The sequence below is a fragment of the Oncorhynchus mykiss genome, chromosome 31 (genome assembly GCF_013265735.2).
Source record: "Oncorhynchus mykiss isolate Arlee chromosome 31, USDA_OmykA_1.1, whole genome shotgun sequence".
Classification (NCBI taxonomy): domain Eukaryota; kingdom Metazoa; phylum Chordata; class Actinopteri; order Salmoniformes; family Salmonidae; genus Oncorhynchus; species Oncorhynchus mykiss.
In genome coordinates, this window is record NC_050571.1 from 29,838,750 (window position 1) to 29,855,383 (window position 16,634).

At 39.7% G+C, this 16,634-nt stretch overlaps 2 protein-coding genes across 6 annotated transcripts; one reads left to right on the top strand and one right to left on the bottom strand.

Moving 5' to 3' along the window:
* The first annotated feature begins 112 nt into the window (after positions 1-112).
* On the top strand, positions 113-9,099 carry LOC110504959 (START domain-containing protein 10). Of its 2 annotated transcripts, XM_036970261.1 has the most exons (7): positions 113-1,322; positions 1,498-1,695; positions 3,036-3,183; positions 3,689-3,792; positions 6,286-6,403; positions 6,551-6,603; positions 7,783-9,099. In XM_036970261.1, the coding sequence occupies exons 2-7, from the start codon at positions 1,507-1,509 to the stop codon at positions 7,996-7,998; spliced, it is 828 nt and encodes a 275-aa protein (XP_036826156.1). In that variant the 5' UTR covers positions 113-1,322; positions 1,498-1,506; the 3' UTR covers positions 7,999-9,099. The 2 variants fall into 2 exon arrangements, with proteins under 2 accessions (XP_036826156.1, XP_036826157.1); XM_036970262.1 differs by lacking the exons at positions 113-1,322; positions 1,498-1,695 and adding an exon at positions 2,346-2,807.
* Positions 9,100-10,192: 1,093 nt separating this feature from the next.
* LOC110504962 (PDZ domain-containing protein 11) lies at positions 10,193-14,686 on the bottom strand. 4 transcript variants are annotated; one of them, XM_021583875.2, is made up of 7 exons: positions 14,585-14,686; positions 12,324-12,427; positions 12,073-12,213; positions 11,818-11,916; positions 11,456-11,516; positions 11,247-11,315; positions 10,193-11,172 (listed from the first exon to the last, which is right to left on the bottom strand). In XM_021583875.2, exons 2-6 carry the CDS (start codon positions 12,414-12,416, stop codon positions 11,281-11,283), a joined length of 429 nt encoding a protein of 142 aa, XP_021439550.1. In that variant the 5' UTR covers positions 12,417-12,427; positions 14,585-14,686; the 3' UTR covers positions 10,193-11,172; positions 11,247-11,280. The 4 variants fall into 4 exon arrangements, with proteins under 4 accessions (XP_021439550.1, XP_021439551.1, XP_021439548.1 ...); XM_021583876.2 differs by having other exon boundaries at positions 14,307-14,606; XM_021583873.2 differs by having other exon boundaries at positions 10,193-11,315.
* Between the last annotated feature and the right edge of the window lie 1,948 nt (positions 14,687-16,634).

Sequence of the window (16,634 nt, forward strand, 5' to 3'; positions counted from 1 at the left end):
AATAGGATAAGCCTACCTTTACATACACATTGCTTTAGAAATGTTAATTTAACTTTGTTCCTACAAAATGAAGAATGTCAGACGTGTTATTTATCAGTGTGGTCTTTAAAATATCTTATTTTACCTCTTTCTTTTTTTATCCGTGTAATATAGTATTACAGGTCAAAGGTTATTGGCCCCAATGAATGGAATGTTGCCTTTTGTCACTACAGTGTAGCCTTGATCAATAGATGTATGGGCCTTGTCATGTATTCCACAATGCATTAGTGATAATTGTAACCAACAATGTGACCGTTTCTGTGCCAGGATGACATTTTATTTAATAATAAGTAAGATATTGTGCATTTACAATATACAGTATGTAGACTTTGAGAGTGACTTATTGGCCAAGCATAAACTATTTATGACTGATAGGATCAGCGTTCTCCGTTTTCGATTTCACCTGAAGGTTATAATTATTCCGAGATATCACCTATGGCTACAACTATTGAGGTGGCTTATTCTAATACCCAACAATAATGAATTACCAAAATCAAGATTTGTCACATTGCACACGTTACACATCATGAATAATATATCGAGGCAAAAATTTGACAGTGTACAAATAGCTAAATACAACTCAATTGAATTGACATGAGTCTGATTTAAATATCATTGAAATATATAGGTCTATGTAGCCTAAACTATGACCTATTTATATTTTAATACAGTAATTTCGGTTTTCATTTGAAGCGTCTTTATATCCTTCGCTTGTTATGCAAAGAAATTGGCAACTTTGTAGTTGTCACATTCCTTCTGAAGTTGTCAGCACAAAAGACAGATAAACGTCTTGATTGTGTTTTGCGGAAGTCTGTATAAAGTGTCGCGGAAGGGCAAAAATGCATCTAACGACATACTTGGGTGTTCAACGAGTGGTCGGTAAATAACGAGCGTTTTCGATAATCACTTTAGTAACGATGGTTTTGGGAAACAGCTCGGAGATTTAACTATGCTCCTACCAAGGTTATAACGGTTGACGTAGCCTTAATATGCTTTTGGGAAACTGGGCCCTGGACTTTATGTACGAATGAAATCTAGACGAATTAAATCTAGGGATACCATCATTCCCAATGTCAGCCAAGTTGAGCTAACACAAACTAGGAGTAGTTGTTCTCATTCCAAAACTATGTGTGCACTGTGTAGACAAGAAAAGATTCCAGTAGGCTACCTGTGTGAATTCCGGAAGCAGTTACGTGTAGAGTTGTTCTGCATTATTTTCGGCTGGAAGCTGGGTGGGTCAGGAATCCAGCACAAAAATCCAGTCTAACTTGATATGATAATTAGTGAGTATAATTAGTGAGTATATCCGGATTGATCTCACTGTCATAATAGAATAGCATTTTGGAGGCAGGAGGATCGGACTGGATACACAACATTAATTCAGTGACTTTACTAGCATTGCCTTTCGCACTTGTTTTACTGCTTATTAAGTAGCTACCCTTTTTCCCGTTCATCCAGAACGTTATTATGTCTCGAATTCTTTCGGGAATTATACCAGACGAGGCAGTCTTCACAGACTTCAGAAGACAAGCCTTGTCAACGGACAACTGGTACAGTAAATATGACAAGAACGGAATGGAGGTCTGGGTCGAGGTGGCCCCAGTAGCATCATCCCCTCAAGGAAACCAAAACATCCCTAAAGTTCACAAGATAAAGGTGAGGACACTGGCTTGACTTATCTGTCGATTTGATACACAGTAGTGTAGCCTAATGTTTTAGCACTAACACTTAACAGTATATGGTCATGGATCAGTTGAGTTGTTTGACCAAAATATGTTCTCTATATATATATATATATTTCCCCACCTTCATTTAACCAGGTAGGCCAGTTGAGAACAAGTTCTCATTTACAACTGCGACCTGTCCAAGATAAAGCAAAGCAATGCGACACAAACAGCAACACAGAGTTACACATGGAGTAAACAAAGTACAGTCAATAACACAATAGAAACATCTGTTTACAGTGTGTGCAAATAAATAGGCCAAGTACTGTATACTTGTTCAAAAGGTAAGGCAATAAATAGGCCAAGTACTGTATACTTGTTCAAAAGGTAAGGCAATAAATAGGCCAAGTACTGTATACTTGTTCAAAAGGTAAGGCAATAAATAGGCCAATAGTGGTGAAGTAATTACAATTTAGCAATTTACACTGGAGTGATATATGTGCAGATGAGGATGTGCAAGTCGAAATACTGGTGTGCAAAAGAGCAGAAAAACAAATATGGGGATGAGGTTGGTAGTTGGTTGGATGGATGGGTAATTTACAGATGGGCTGTGTACAGCTGCAGCTATCGGTAAGCTGCTCTGACAGCTGACGCTTAAAGTTAGTGGGGAGATATAAGTCTCCAACTTCAGTGATTTTTGCAATTCGTTCCAGTCAACTATATATAGTCAACTATATTAACAAAATATGGGAATATCCTGTTTTATATTATGAATCCCATAGTCTGAATAGAGCAATAGACATTGCATTAAAATACTAATTTTTACCCATTCCTGTCCTTTGCCTGACCTTTTCCAATGTATCTCTATCGGGGCTCTCCACCCCTGTTCCTGGAGAGCTGCCGTCTTGTAGGTTTTTGATCCAACCCTAATCTAGCGCACCTGATTCTAATAATTAGCCGGTTGATGAGCTGAATACGGTTAGTTACTGCTGGGGTTGGAGCGAAAACCTTTCAGGAGGGTAGCTCTCCAGAAACAGGTTTGAAGAGCCCTGCGCTAAGTAGTCTTTTGACATTTCAATGTCCCTTGGAGACAGCGTAACACAGGTTTTCTGTTCCACATTTCCACCACAACTCTTTTGTTTTTGTGTGGCAGCATTGTTATAAGAACCCCTAGGGGTTTCCAGTTTTCCATGACCATTGGTTTATCTGGTGTCGTATTTTATTGTAGTGAGTACTCAACAGATAAGACCTGATCTTGAGATGGAATTAATTTATTGTGTTACTTCAATAATCAATTTACTTCAATGCTCTCTTTTGCTGTTTGTATTTCAGTGCAGAATGACCATAAAAGATGTGTCAGCCGCCACCATGTACGACGTCCTTCATGATGGCCTGTATCGCAAAAAGTGGGACCCCACCATGTTGGAGAGCTTTGACATTGCCCGTCTCTCCCCTAACGCTGATGTGGGCTACTACTCATGTGCGTGCCTCTTATTTGCTTGAGTTAGAAGTGCTATTCCACATTCCTCTGTCATTGTCTCTTTCTTTACAGTGCAAAAACCCGACGGGTCAAATTTACTAAACGTTTGTGGTTCAAAGATGACCACAGGTGAAAATGTGCAGTAAATCTGGTGTAAAGTATTTTATTTACATTCCTTCCACTGTCCCATTGCTTTGAGGAACCCATTTCTCCATGGTGCCCCTCCACTGCGTCTCTGTTCCCATTGCCTCCTCTCTCACTAACTTCCATTGCACTATATTGCATTGGTTCCATCAGCAGTTGTGGTGTACTTCTTATTCTGCCCTCAGGAGTTCAGATAAGGCATAAGGGAGCTGGTTTTTAGAGTGTATTTGTAGTCTACACGAGAGTGCAGTTGCTGCCATTGAAGGTCTTCGGAATCTTTGGTTACCATGACAAGAGGGTGTTTGTAGGAAGCTCTCCTCAAGTAGTTTTTCATTTTGTTGCTGTCCCTTTTGGTTTTCAGGGCTGTGTCCGAAACCACTGAGGAACAGAGATGTGGTGACGCTGCGTTCGTGGCAGGTGACGGACGACGAGTATGTGATCGTTAACTACTCAGTCAAACACCTGGTACGTATGCCATGCACCTTCACCTCCTTGGTCTGTAGACTCTCTGGCTCTTAGCAACCACCCAGTATAGACAGCAGTCTGTCTCCACTCTACCGTTCCTATAGTTCAATGGCAGTTATTGTCCTCCAACAGGCCCTTGCAAAAGTATTCAGACCCTTTGGATTTCTTCACATTTTATTGTTACAAAGTGGGATTCAAATGGATTTAATTGTCTTTTTTGTTGTTGTCGACAATATACATAAAATATTTTAATGTCAAAGTTGAAGAAACATTTGAAAAAACTAGAAACTAGACTAGAATATAGTCATTGCATAAGTATTCAGACTCTTTGTTTAGGCAAGCCTAAATTAGTTCAGGAGTCAAATATGGCTTAACAAATCACATGAGTTACATGGACTCACTCTGTATGCAATAATAGGGGTTGACATGATTTTTAAATGATTAAGCATGCCTCTGCCACCATACATACAACATCTTTAAGGTCCCTCAGTCAAGTATTGAATTTCGAGCATAGATTTAAGTACAAAGACCAGGGAGCTTTTCGAAAGCATCATTAAGAAGGGCGGTGATTGGTAGATGGGTAACAATAACAAATCAGACATTGAATATCTCTTAAAGCATGGTCATGTTAATAATTATGCTGTGGATGATGTATTAAACCACCCAGACACAACAAAGATACAGTCGTCCTTCTGAACTGAGCTGCAGTACAGGAATGAAACTGCTCAGGGATGTTACCATGAGGCCATTGGGGATTTTAAAACAGCTACAGAGTTCAATGGCTGTGATGGGAGGAAACTGAGGATGGATCAACAGCATTGTAGGGACTCCACAATAATGACCTAAATGACAGAGTGAAAAGAAGAGTACAAATATACTAAATATTCCAAAACATGCATCTTGTATGGAACAAGGCACTAAAGTAATACTGCAACAACAACAAAAACACGACAAAGGAATACACTTTTTGGCCTAAATGCAAAGCCTTATGTTTAGGGTAAATCCAACACAACACATCACTGAGTAACTGCCTCCTTATTTTCAAGCTTGGTGGTGACTGCATCATGGTATGGGTATGCTTTAAATCGGCAAAGACTGGGGGGCTACCAGAATAAAAAGAAACGGGATAGGGCTAAGCACAGGCAACCTGGCTCAGTCTGCTTTCCACAGGACACTGGGAGATGAATTCACCATTCAGCAGGACAATAACCCAAAACACAAGGCCATATCTACACTGGAGTTGCTTACAAAGAAGACAGTGAATGTTCCTGAGTGGCCAAGCTACAGTTTTGACACAACCCGATGAGTCCCACCGGTGTGATTTAGGACTTCTAACCCCTTTTAAAAATGGTGGTACCAACCATTATTCTGTGTGAGACAAGGGCGGATCTCGAAGGGGCACGGGGCTGGGTCTTTTTTTACAAAAATATCTGTAGAGTGAGAATGGTTTGAGCTACAAAGTATTCAAGCTACAGTATTTCTGAAAAGCTAAGACTAACGAACACGCAAGTTTTGCTCTATGTCCCTCACAAGCTACACAAGTCGTTAGAAGCTAAGGGGTTCATCTACATAGGTCATAGGAAATCCCAGGACATAGTGTCTATAATACTGTAATAAGCTCACATAGTTGCTGTCACAAACTCAACACAGTTGTCATTGACTATTTGGATATTCATTTCCCACTGAGCAAACAATTTCTGTACCTACAACATTCATATAAATTCATTTTTATCCAATTTTTGAATGCAACTTTTGAAAGTCAAATAGTTTTGTGTTGTACTTGTAGCCCTGGATGTCCTGAAAAGAACATGGTAAACCACTTCATTGTGAAGCTAAATATAAGGGCTGGACATGTAGATAAATGAAAGTCAGAAAAAATGAAAAGCTGATTTTTGCTGGGGTCTCGGGACTGATAGGGTTAAATCTAATTGAAATACTATGGCAAGACATTAACATTCTTGTCTTGCAATGATCCCCAACATCTTGACAGAGCTTGAAGAATTTTGAAAACATTAATGGGCAAATATTGCACAATCCAGGTGTGCACTTACCCAAGAAGACTTACAGCTGTAATTATTGCCAACATGTATGGACTCAGGAGCTGAATACTTATGCAAAGACTGTTTCATTTAATACATTTTATGAATCTTAACAAAAATATATGAATTGTTCTTCCACTTTGACATTACAGAGTATTTTGTGTAGATTGTTGCCCAAAAAAAAGATAATTAAATTAATTGTAATCATAATTTGTAACACAATAAAATGTGAAATAATCCAAAGGGTCTGAATTATTTTGAAAGGTACTGTAGATGAGTCATATAACAGAACCACCTCATGTATATTTAACAAGATGAGGTGGTTCTAATGGGGATGAAGAAATTATGTTTTTATTGCAACGTAACATTCAGTTACTAATAGGTACCGAATGTTCCATCGTTCTACATACGCCCAAAATCTCAGCTGATTTGGTTCTTATTTCTTCCGTCACAGAAATATCCTCCCAAAAAGGACCTTGTGAGAGCCATCTCCCTCCTGACTGGCTACCTGGTGAAGGCCACAGGACCCAATAGCTGCTCCTTTACCTACCTCTCACAGGCTGACCCCAAAGGTGAGAGCCACCGTCCACTGACCTTCTTCAGATCCTCTGCTTCAGTTGTCTTTTCTTTACTGAAAGAGATTTGATACAGGGTATGTTACACTACAGGTACCAAGAGTTGCTGTGATTATTGATTATGTGGTTTATTCTGTATTTCAGGTTCTCTTCCAAAGTGGGTGGTGAACAAAGCATCTCAGGTTCTGGCTCCCAGGGTACGAATAATATCAGCCATTGTCACTAATCTTCCTTCTGCTAAATTCTGTAGCTTTTTTGTGTTTGACGACAGAGTTATAACTGGTTTTTAATTTGGTTCCAAAGCAGCAATCAGCCAATACCTCTGTGTGTTTGTGCATGTTACCATGGTAATTCTTGTCCTGAACTAGGTAGTAAAAGCTTGCCATCTTAAGAATATTGAGAGTGGGTTTCAAGTCCCTTAAATTACCATGGTAACCATAAAAAACCCACTGGAAGGTCCAGTCCAGCTCTGTTTTATTTTGTTTGACATTTAAAGTCTCTCAGGAAGAGAAAATGACTCTCAGCAGCCCTGTAGAACTTGTTCTTCTGGTTTCATAGCATGTGCAGCATGAAACTATTCAGGGCAAGGTGTGTCTTTGTGTGCGAAACCAAGACTGTGTGTGTGGCTCATAACTGTGATTGAATGGAAACCTGATGATGAATGATTAACAGCTAGCTCATCTTAAATTGCACCCCACTTACGCTCTTTGTAATATCATTACATTATGTACAGTGCCTTCAGAAACTATTCACACCCCTTGGCTTTTTCCACACATTTTGATGTGTTAGAGCCTAATTTGAAAATGGATTAAATTGACATTTTTTAAGAGTGGTACTCAGTTGATATGTTGTTGGATTTGCCACACATAACGCTTTGTATTCAGGACATGAAGTTAATTTCTTTGCCACGTTTTTTTAGCAGTTTTACTTTAGTGCCTTATTGCAAACAGGATTCATGTTTTGGGGTTTTTGTATTCTGTACAGGTTTCCTTCTTTTCACTCTGTCAATTATATTCGTATTGTGGAGTAACTACAATGCTGTTGATCCATCCTCCATTAAATACGTATTGACTCAAGATATTTCAGCTTTTCACTTTGAATTAATTTGTAAACATTTCTAAAAACATAATTCAACTTTAACATTATGGGGTATTTTGTCTGTAGGCCAGTGACACAAAATCTCAATTGAATCCATTTTAAATTCAGGCTGTAACACAACAAGTGGAAAAGGTGAAGGCTTTGGGAGGTGTGAATACATTCTGAAGGACTGTACATGCATATGACTCAGGGCAGAACTGTAAAAAAAACGAGGTGAAGGGGAAAAACTAGGCTGAGGCTCAGCTCTCGTTCTCTGACGCACTCCTCTCTCCCTGCAGGTCCTGAAGTGTGTGCACAAGGCGGGCCAGAGTTACCCAGAGTGGAAAGAGCAGAACTCTCCAGATCAGAAGCCCTGGTTGTACCCAGAGCAAAGCACCCTGCCCATGATGGACCCGGCCGAGCTGACCATCCAGCGGGCAGACTCTCTGGAGAACGTAGATGAGAGCTCTCAGCTGGACATTCAGGAGAGTAACAAAGCAGAGGACAGCAGCTGAGCACGTCTGTCAGAGGGGATGAAGCCTAGACAAGAGAGGATGGATGGACAAGCTCATGCAGACCTAAAGACTCAAGTCCTCAACCTCTCCATGGCACATGATCCCAATCTTTAAAGTTTTAAGATCCACCCCCAATTTATTTTGTACTTATCCAGTTTTTGCCTTATAAACCACTATTTATGCCTATATGGAGGACGAGAGAATAAACTGTTTACATCTGTTTGGCCTTATGGAGCTGAACAACATACCAACGAGTGGGAATTCTGGTTCTTCCCCTCCACCTGAACTGATAATGCAGCCAGTTTTTGCCAACGAACTGTGCCGACTCCAGACAATGCACTGGCAGAGGTGCTAGATGGACTTGGTTGTTGATTGTTACGTACAGCTACTTTTAGAAACGACAGCATCAGGTATTTTATATTAGCAGCCATGCTTGATAGTTTTTTATACAATTTGATATGAGGTTTGGAATAATTCAGAACCAAGTTAAAGAAGAGCCAGGATTGGCTGTTTTGATTTCCTGAGTATAAATTCAAGTGAAAAGATGTATTTGTGTATGATGTTTTTTTATTTGATGGAATACTTGTTTTTTGAGCTACATTGTATTTCACTATTGTCTTTATGACTGGAAACCATGAGTATGACTACACAGAAAGTGCCTTGTTATTCTGTAGGTTCCCAAATTGGTATTTATTGAAAGTTTGTGCAATCTGGGAGGGAGACAGTGGAATTCATTCCATTGCTGGTTATATACCCTTGGGATATATGCTTGGTATGCATGCTTTGGACTTACTGTAGGCACTGCATATAGGAACCAATGGTGACTTAATTAAATGGAAATAGTTTTAGCAAAATATCACACATAGTATTTTAACAAATGTACACAGTGAATTGTATGATTTCTTTTGTGTTTACCTGAAGAATCACCATCATAGATCTTACCCCTTTTAAAGTGTATTTATTTTCATAAAGTTACTGATAAGTAATGTCATGACAGAGCAAGCAAGGATTCTGAAGTTAGCCTTGCATACAGCTCTTGAACTTGACTTTGAAGACAAATGATTGTAAAGTTACATTTTTTTTAATAAACCTCAGATAAGGTTCACGTGTATGTGTGTGTAATTACAGTGTTTTGCTGTGACAGTCTGTCAACCCCCCCCAACAGAAACTCAAAGTGGAACAACAAGTTAATCTACTGTGGTGTCACTGGAGCAATACAGGGAGACCTGTTTTTCTCAGGAAGGGAGGGTGTTTGTGTTTCAGGGAACATATTGTAGTTGCATGTGGCGCATGACCTGATTTAACCTACATGACCTGATTTAACCTACATGACCTGATTTAACCTACATGACCTGACTTAGCCTACATGACTTTTTTCTTTACCTTGTCAGCTCGGGGATTCGATCTAGCAACCTTCCGGTTACTGGCCCAACGCTCTAACCTACCTGCCGCCCCAACCTGATTTAACCTACATGACCTGATTAAGCTTCTGTAACCATGTAATGATTATTTCATTGAAAGAGGAAACCAAATGTGTCACTGTCACGTAGATTAGGCCAGAAGGCTATACTGGAAAACTCAACCTCTATCAAAATAAAAAGATGGCGGAGCCGCAAATGTTCTTCTGTGCTTCAGGGTGTTTATTTACAAAGTGATTCCGGAACAAAAAACAACAGTACTGCCATCAAATGTATACCTTATGGGACAGCTAAAAACAATGCTGCCCCATCCACAGCTCAATCCAAAATGGCCTTCCCGTGAACTGAAAGAGAGGCTCCTTTTGTAGGGCTAGCCCCTCCCCTCAGAACAATTAACCCTAATTAATTAAGCAATTACCTAGTCAAACCTACATTTTCCATTAACTAAACATACTAAAGTATATACATTGCTACAGAGATAGAGGTAGAGATAGAGGATAGAGGATAGAGAGAGAGGAACAGAACAAACAAACGCGCTCATCCACAACATAGATAAGTATAATACATATTACTTATATTAAAAATGAACACTGACAAGTGTGAAATGTATGCACTAAGACAGAAGTTAAGTTAACTTGTGTGTCGACCCATATTGTTATCTTATAACGGAGCAGGGAGGAGTGATGAATGTGTGTGTGCGTTAAAGAACCAAATGCTGCCCGCGGCCAGTGACGGATATCTACGTCACAGAAGATCAAATAAAGTTATAGCAAGGCTTGAGAGTTTAGACGTGTTTTATTTAGTGTTTTACAAGAGCATGATCTGTGAAGTGGGTCACAGGACAGAAGATAGAGTTGACACAGTGAAAACAGGTTCTACTATCCTGACTCCGTCTTTAGGGTCATTAATGGACGAGTGATTTATTTACACCATCTAATCTATTTTGACATGTAAAAACAGAGTTGGAACTCATTCCGTGCTGACATTTTATAAGTGACGGATCCTAAACTACGGCACATGAAACAATGTGATTTTGTTTAATGTATTGAGCTTCATACAAGGCAAGTATTAATTTATGAGATTATGGTGTCGCCATGTTTGAATGAAGGATGTTGGCACCTTAATAGTCGACATGTTATGTCAAATATAATTTGTTAATAATAGTTCTGCAGTTTTTTTGTGTAATAGCTAGCCTGGAAAAATGTTATCTTAGATAATGGAAACATTTCATATTAAATGAACTTCATCTTTTATAGTATCAAGGCATTATCAGGTCCTCGGTCCAATATAATGTTTTTTGGAATATCATTAAACTGTGTATAAATGTATATAAATACACTGAACAAAAATATAAAGGCAACAATTTTTTAAAAACAATGTAATTTTAGAATAAGGCTAACGTAAAATGTGGAAAAAGTCAAGGGGTCTGAATACTTTCCGAAGCGTGTGTATGTCTATAAACTCAGCAAAAACAGAAACCCCTTTTCAGGACCCTATCTTTTAGGGACCTGGAGCATTATGGTATGTAAATAATATACATTACTCTATGTCGTGTCTTCAGGGCATGACTCACTGTGTAAGTGAGTGAACACCTGATATAACAACATCCTTTCAGCATCTGAAGCAGTGTGCATCGTTTAGTATGCGGAGGGGGAATGCATTGTCTTTACGTGGTTCTGGGGTGTAAATGTGAATGGATCCAGTTTGTCATGCGGTCGTTCATCCTTAGGTTGAAACGGAGGACAGGGGCTGTAGTCTGTGGGAGGAGGACACTAGTGAAGTGCAGGTCTATCCACCAAGGGCATCAACTCCTACAAGACGGACACTCACTCACACACTCTCTCCCGGGGAACTCGTCTGCCACCTAGTGCACAGTCCTTTCCTTCTGTCTCTGGTAGTCTATGGGAAACAGGAAGTTATATAACAACCGTTATTAAAACTTCACAGGTTGGAGAGGAGAAACTGAGGCAATAATGGCGTCAGATACAATTTAGGCACCTAAAATATTAGATGGCGAAGCAGGTGATGGCAACACTTACTGTAGGGAAAGAAGCGCACCCTCATCAGAATCTCTCTGGCAGTCTTCAGAATCTCAACAGCCTGAGAGGAGAAGAAACGTTTTCTATGAGTGACAAATGTATGCTCGCAAAGTGTGAATATTTTTCTAAACATAAGTTAGTGCTGCAGTACAAAATTAAGTAATGAGATTTATCAAGAGGTATAGTGTGGTGTGTACCAGAGGAGGCTGGTGGGAGGAGCTATAGGAGGGTGAGCGGTATCAATGGAGCAGAGTCAAACACATTGTTTCCATGTGTTTGGTACTATTACATTGATTCCATTCCAGCCATAGTCCTTCCCACCAGCCTCCACTGGTGTGTACATTCTACAGTGCATCACTGACCCTCGAGTGCTCTATGTCCTGGAAGTCCACTTCATTGACAGACAGCACCTGATCTCCCTCCTGGAGCTCTGCTCTGTGGGCGTCCGAATCTGGGACCACCTATCATACACACAGAGAGATGAAGGAGATAGGAGAAAACAGAGATGCCAACATTTCGGAGCCTTAGAAGTGAGGGCTAGCTAGATCAGCCCTAATTGGGCAGTAGCACCAGCCTCATCCTCTCTCACACACACACACACACACACACACACCTACCTTGGAGATGAAGATGCCCAGCTGAGAGGCCTTGCCCCCACGGATGTTGAAGCCTAACTGTGCCCCCGGAGGTTTCTTCAACACAATGGTGCGTGGCAGGAACTGGGTCAGCTCATTGTTGTAGTCAGGATGGTGGATACGCTACACAGACAGACACAGAGGGAACATCGTTGAAGATCTGTGGTGGCGGCGCCCTAGACTGAATGTTGCCAGTGTTATGACAGGGTATGGATGTCTTGTCAGACTCATACCTCCTGCGGGGCTATCCATGCTGGGGGACTCTCGTAGGAAGGCAAAAAGACAACTGGGAGTTGGTAGTCATCATACGGGATCTTTTGGTCCATGGTTTCAAAACCTATTGGTTAAAAAAAGCATAGGCAATGATCATTACAGCATGCAATAGTCTCTCCAAAACAATATGTTATGTCTGTTTGGAGGCTGCATGGTCAATCCGAATGTCTGCATTGGCCGTGCAGCATTTACGGTGATATGACCTATGCAGAAGTCAGGGCATTCATACGTCTTGCGCTTTGCGGAGCAGCGCAGAGCTGTTGTGAAAGATGTTGTCAAGAAAGTGAGTGTGTTTATACAGGACCTCCCGCCTTCATCTACTGTCCATCAATTTAATTATATATATATATAAAACCTTTATTTAACTAGGCATGTCAGTTAAGAACAATTCTTATTTACAATGACGGCCTACCCTGGCCAAACCCTGACGATGCTGGGCCAATTGTACGCCGCACCATATGGGACTCCCAATCACAGCCGGATGTGATGCAACCTGGATTCGAACCAGGGACTGCAGTGATGCCTCTTGCACTGAGATGCAGTGCTCAATTTGGCATTGTTACAATGCGTCGCTGCACTGTTAAAACATTTGAGAAGAGCATGGCGATGCGGAGATAAATTTGGCCTCTGCGTACCTCCAGAGGCCCACATTTCGGATCAAGCATAAATTGGCTCTTAGCGATTTCAATGAGGAACAATTCTACCGGTCAAGTGCACTTCGTTGTTTTGCGTCAATGCTTAATTAGCGATTCACGATTTTGCTGGGGTGCAACTTTTTTTCTAAAAGGGAGGGGTTAATTTTGTCATGGACAGGCGAGAGGAATTCAGAGACCTTATTTTGCGCTGGCAAAATTAGATGTACAGGCAATTTGGCTAAATAAAATAAGGCAATAAATAATCACAGGAGGTTTGCTACTGCAATAACAGTATAAGCGAGACAATAACTTATTGAACAGGGACTCGAATCAAATTTCATAAACGTTACTGGCTCAGCCATTAGTGCCTGCTTTTCATGTTCGCAACCTGTCCTGACATATTTTTTTATTCATAACACAAAAATCAACTTACATTGCTACATCAAACATTTCTAACAAAACAAAACACAGGTATTAACAAGAAAATACAAACATACAAAAAATATCAATAAAATAAACAAAAAATAAATTTGAGTGCAATTGTAATCACTCTGAAAAAATCTTATTATAATGATTCAGGAAGATGTTATTCTTGTTGTTATTCACTCTGAATTCAACTATTTTATTAAAACATTAACCAATCAGAAAAATGTGTAATTTTGGTATAGAATTTTTTTGTGTGTATTAAGTATTTGGCAACAAGAATACATTTAAAAAAATCATTTGGTCTTGTTATCATTGCAATAGTAACATATATATTTCATGTCAAAAACATAGGCAGTGTTCATAATGGTAAATAAGTATTTTGCAAGGTTTTCCCAAAATTCTGACACAAATTTACATTCAAAGAACAAGTGAGACAGATTCTCACCCTTTTCACAGAAAACGCTGATATAATCAATAGCCACAAATTTGGATATCATAGAATTACATGGATATATCTTACGTAAAATGTTGAAGTGCACTTCCTTAACTTTGTTTGGTATACAATATTTTTAAGGCCTTTAACCATGCATTTTTCCAGACAATGTCAGGAATAAGCATGTTCCAGAAAAACGTTCCTCTCGGTGTAAGTTGGTTTTGTGAATGAAGAATTTGTCGTATATATTTATTACAACAAGATCTCTCAAGTAAGCCCACGCCTTCCAATCTGAGTTCTGGATAAACTTTGTGATCATTCCCAAAACTAAGATGAGTTTTCATTAGTGTAGTTAGACCACTGGGAACGGCTTTGATCACAGAAATAAACTCTGAAAGGTATTGGAAACTCTTTCAATGTTATAAATTGTTAATATGTGAGAATATTACCCTTGTTGTCGAAAATATCAAGAACAAAATCAATATTCCTCGCGTGCCAGCTGGGAAGCGTGTCCTGACATTTGTTGTTCGCTAGCTATCACCAGTTAGCTAGCTAGCTTAGGCGGTGATTACGAGCTGCACCATCTTCATTCTTACAAAATAACGCAAGTGTAGCAAGTAAACTACAGATGACTTTAAATGTTACAATGAATCCAAAATATAAACACCGTTATTTTATTAATGTAATCTACTGTTAGCTAGCTACAAATAGCAACAAACAATCTTACCAGGCAAAAAAGACAACTTCCCCTTCAAGCCACGCCCTGCTGACGAGTGATGGATAACTGCATAGAAAATAATAAAACTTTATTGTCCATCAAGGATGGAATTGTTTCTTTAGAATCACCTTCCAAAGTCGCATACAAATACACAAATGTGTATTTTGTGACTGTGACCCAGAGACTCTTGACCATTTATTTTGGGGCTGCTCTTATGTCAGAAGATTTTGGTGTGAGTTAGTTGTTTCTTTGAAAATAAAATCTTCTATTAATATTAATTTGAAAGACTCTATATTATGTTTTATTTTGAACCAAATGATATGGACCCTGATTTAACTTCCATTTTTAATTTGTTTATCTTTCATGGAAGATTCTTTGTCCTTAAAATGAAGTGGGCAGAGAACAAACCCTTTTTCACATTATTTAAGATAGAATTGAAATATTATTTTGAAATGATCAGTAAATGTAAAAACAAAAAAGCAATACGCACCATAAAAGTATTTAACAAATTGAAAATTAATTTTGATATGTAATATCTGTCTGTTAGGTTTATGTACTCTTGTTTGTATATCTCTGTTGTTTTTGTATTTGTTGTGTGCATAATAAAATAATAAAATGTAAATAAAAATGTAAAACAAAATGAATAAAAGGGTCACATATGCATACACATTTAAACCAGTCAGTCCATCATTTTGCATACACCAAAAACATTAATACATTCCCTCACAACCGACCGCTGTCCCAACTGCACTGGATAGATAAGTACATATACTGATACAATTTAGTTTGCATTTAGTATTCCAACAGCACAAGGGACAAATTAATGTTTGAACACATTCTTCTTGGCCATGACGAGGTGCCGGACAGAGCGAAGCCTCTCAAACTGAGGGTGGAAGCAGTCGCCAATGACAGCCAGTTCCTTCTTTTTGGTTGCCTTGTGTAACAGACTGCTCAAACCTGCATATGGTCGACCAGTTACTTTGCTGGCTGTGTTTACTATTCTGGTCAGTTGAGTGCCTGGAAGTGGGCGTAGAAGGTGAATCAGCTAATTGGAAGATTTGTTTTCACTTAAGACTGTGAGCCAATCGGACCCAGGAAGAGAGCAGACGGACGGAAGATGGCGGAAACTGAGGTTTTGTTTGAAACTAGTGAGTCGAGTGAAGCTAATAGTACAGAAAATGGGAATGAGTGGGTTACAGTGGTGAAGAAAAAGGGAAACGAGAAGTAAAGCTATGTTGGAAAATAGGAAGCCACTAGACTAGTTTTTTTATCAGAGTCAGGGTTTTGAATGAATGCTACGTGGGAAATCCGTTTAACATCCCCAGGAACATCTGGAATGTGTTGGAAGAAAGTGTGGAGTCGGGAGAGTTACAAGACGTGGTCTTATTTTGATTTTTTGTGTGTCTGCGGAGCAGAAGAAGCGTGTGTTAAGACTCAAAAAGATATGGAGTGGAATGTTTCCTGCATGGATTTTCAAATCAGGGCTGAGGTGTAGGTGAACATGCACCTGATTTATTGTAGTGCCCTGTTAGGGTGAGGGAAAATGAGGTGGCAAGGGTAAGGAGTGTCCAGCCTGTCTCCTATCTGGAAGCGGTGAGAAAATTGGAAGGAACAAGTGGCAGGGAAGAAGCAATGGTAGTAGAGCCACCAAGACCAGTGAAGGTTTCTCATAAACCGAGGGATAGTGAAATGCTACATGTTAAAAAGGTAGACTTTGTATTATCTCTTGAAATGGTCATAAACTGTACAGCACAAGCGAACAGGCACGGTGACCTCTGTGCAGAGGCCAGATCAAGGTCAGTGAGCTGGTGGAGTTTCCTCAGGAAGAAGAAGAGAGCAACCTCCAAAGTGGAGACTCTAATGTCTAGCCTGCTCAGACCGCACAGTGAGGACAACAGCAGAAATAATCTGGTTATCTCTACTTCCTCACTCTACTGGAGGTCTTTCTCTAGGAGGAGGTGTTCAGGTTTGTGCGCCTGGACGGCACTGAGCCAGAAGAGGTGGGCGCAGGTCATCCAGGAGTTTCAGAGCAATGCACCCTGCAGACCATTATTCATGT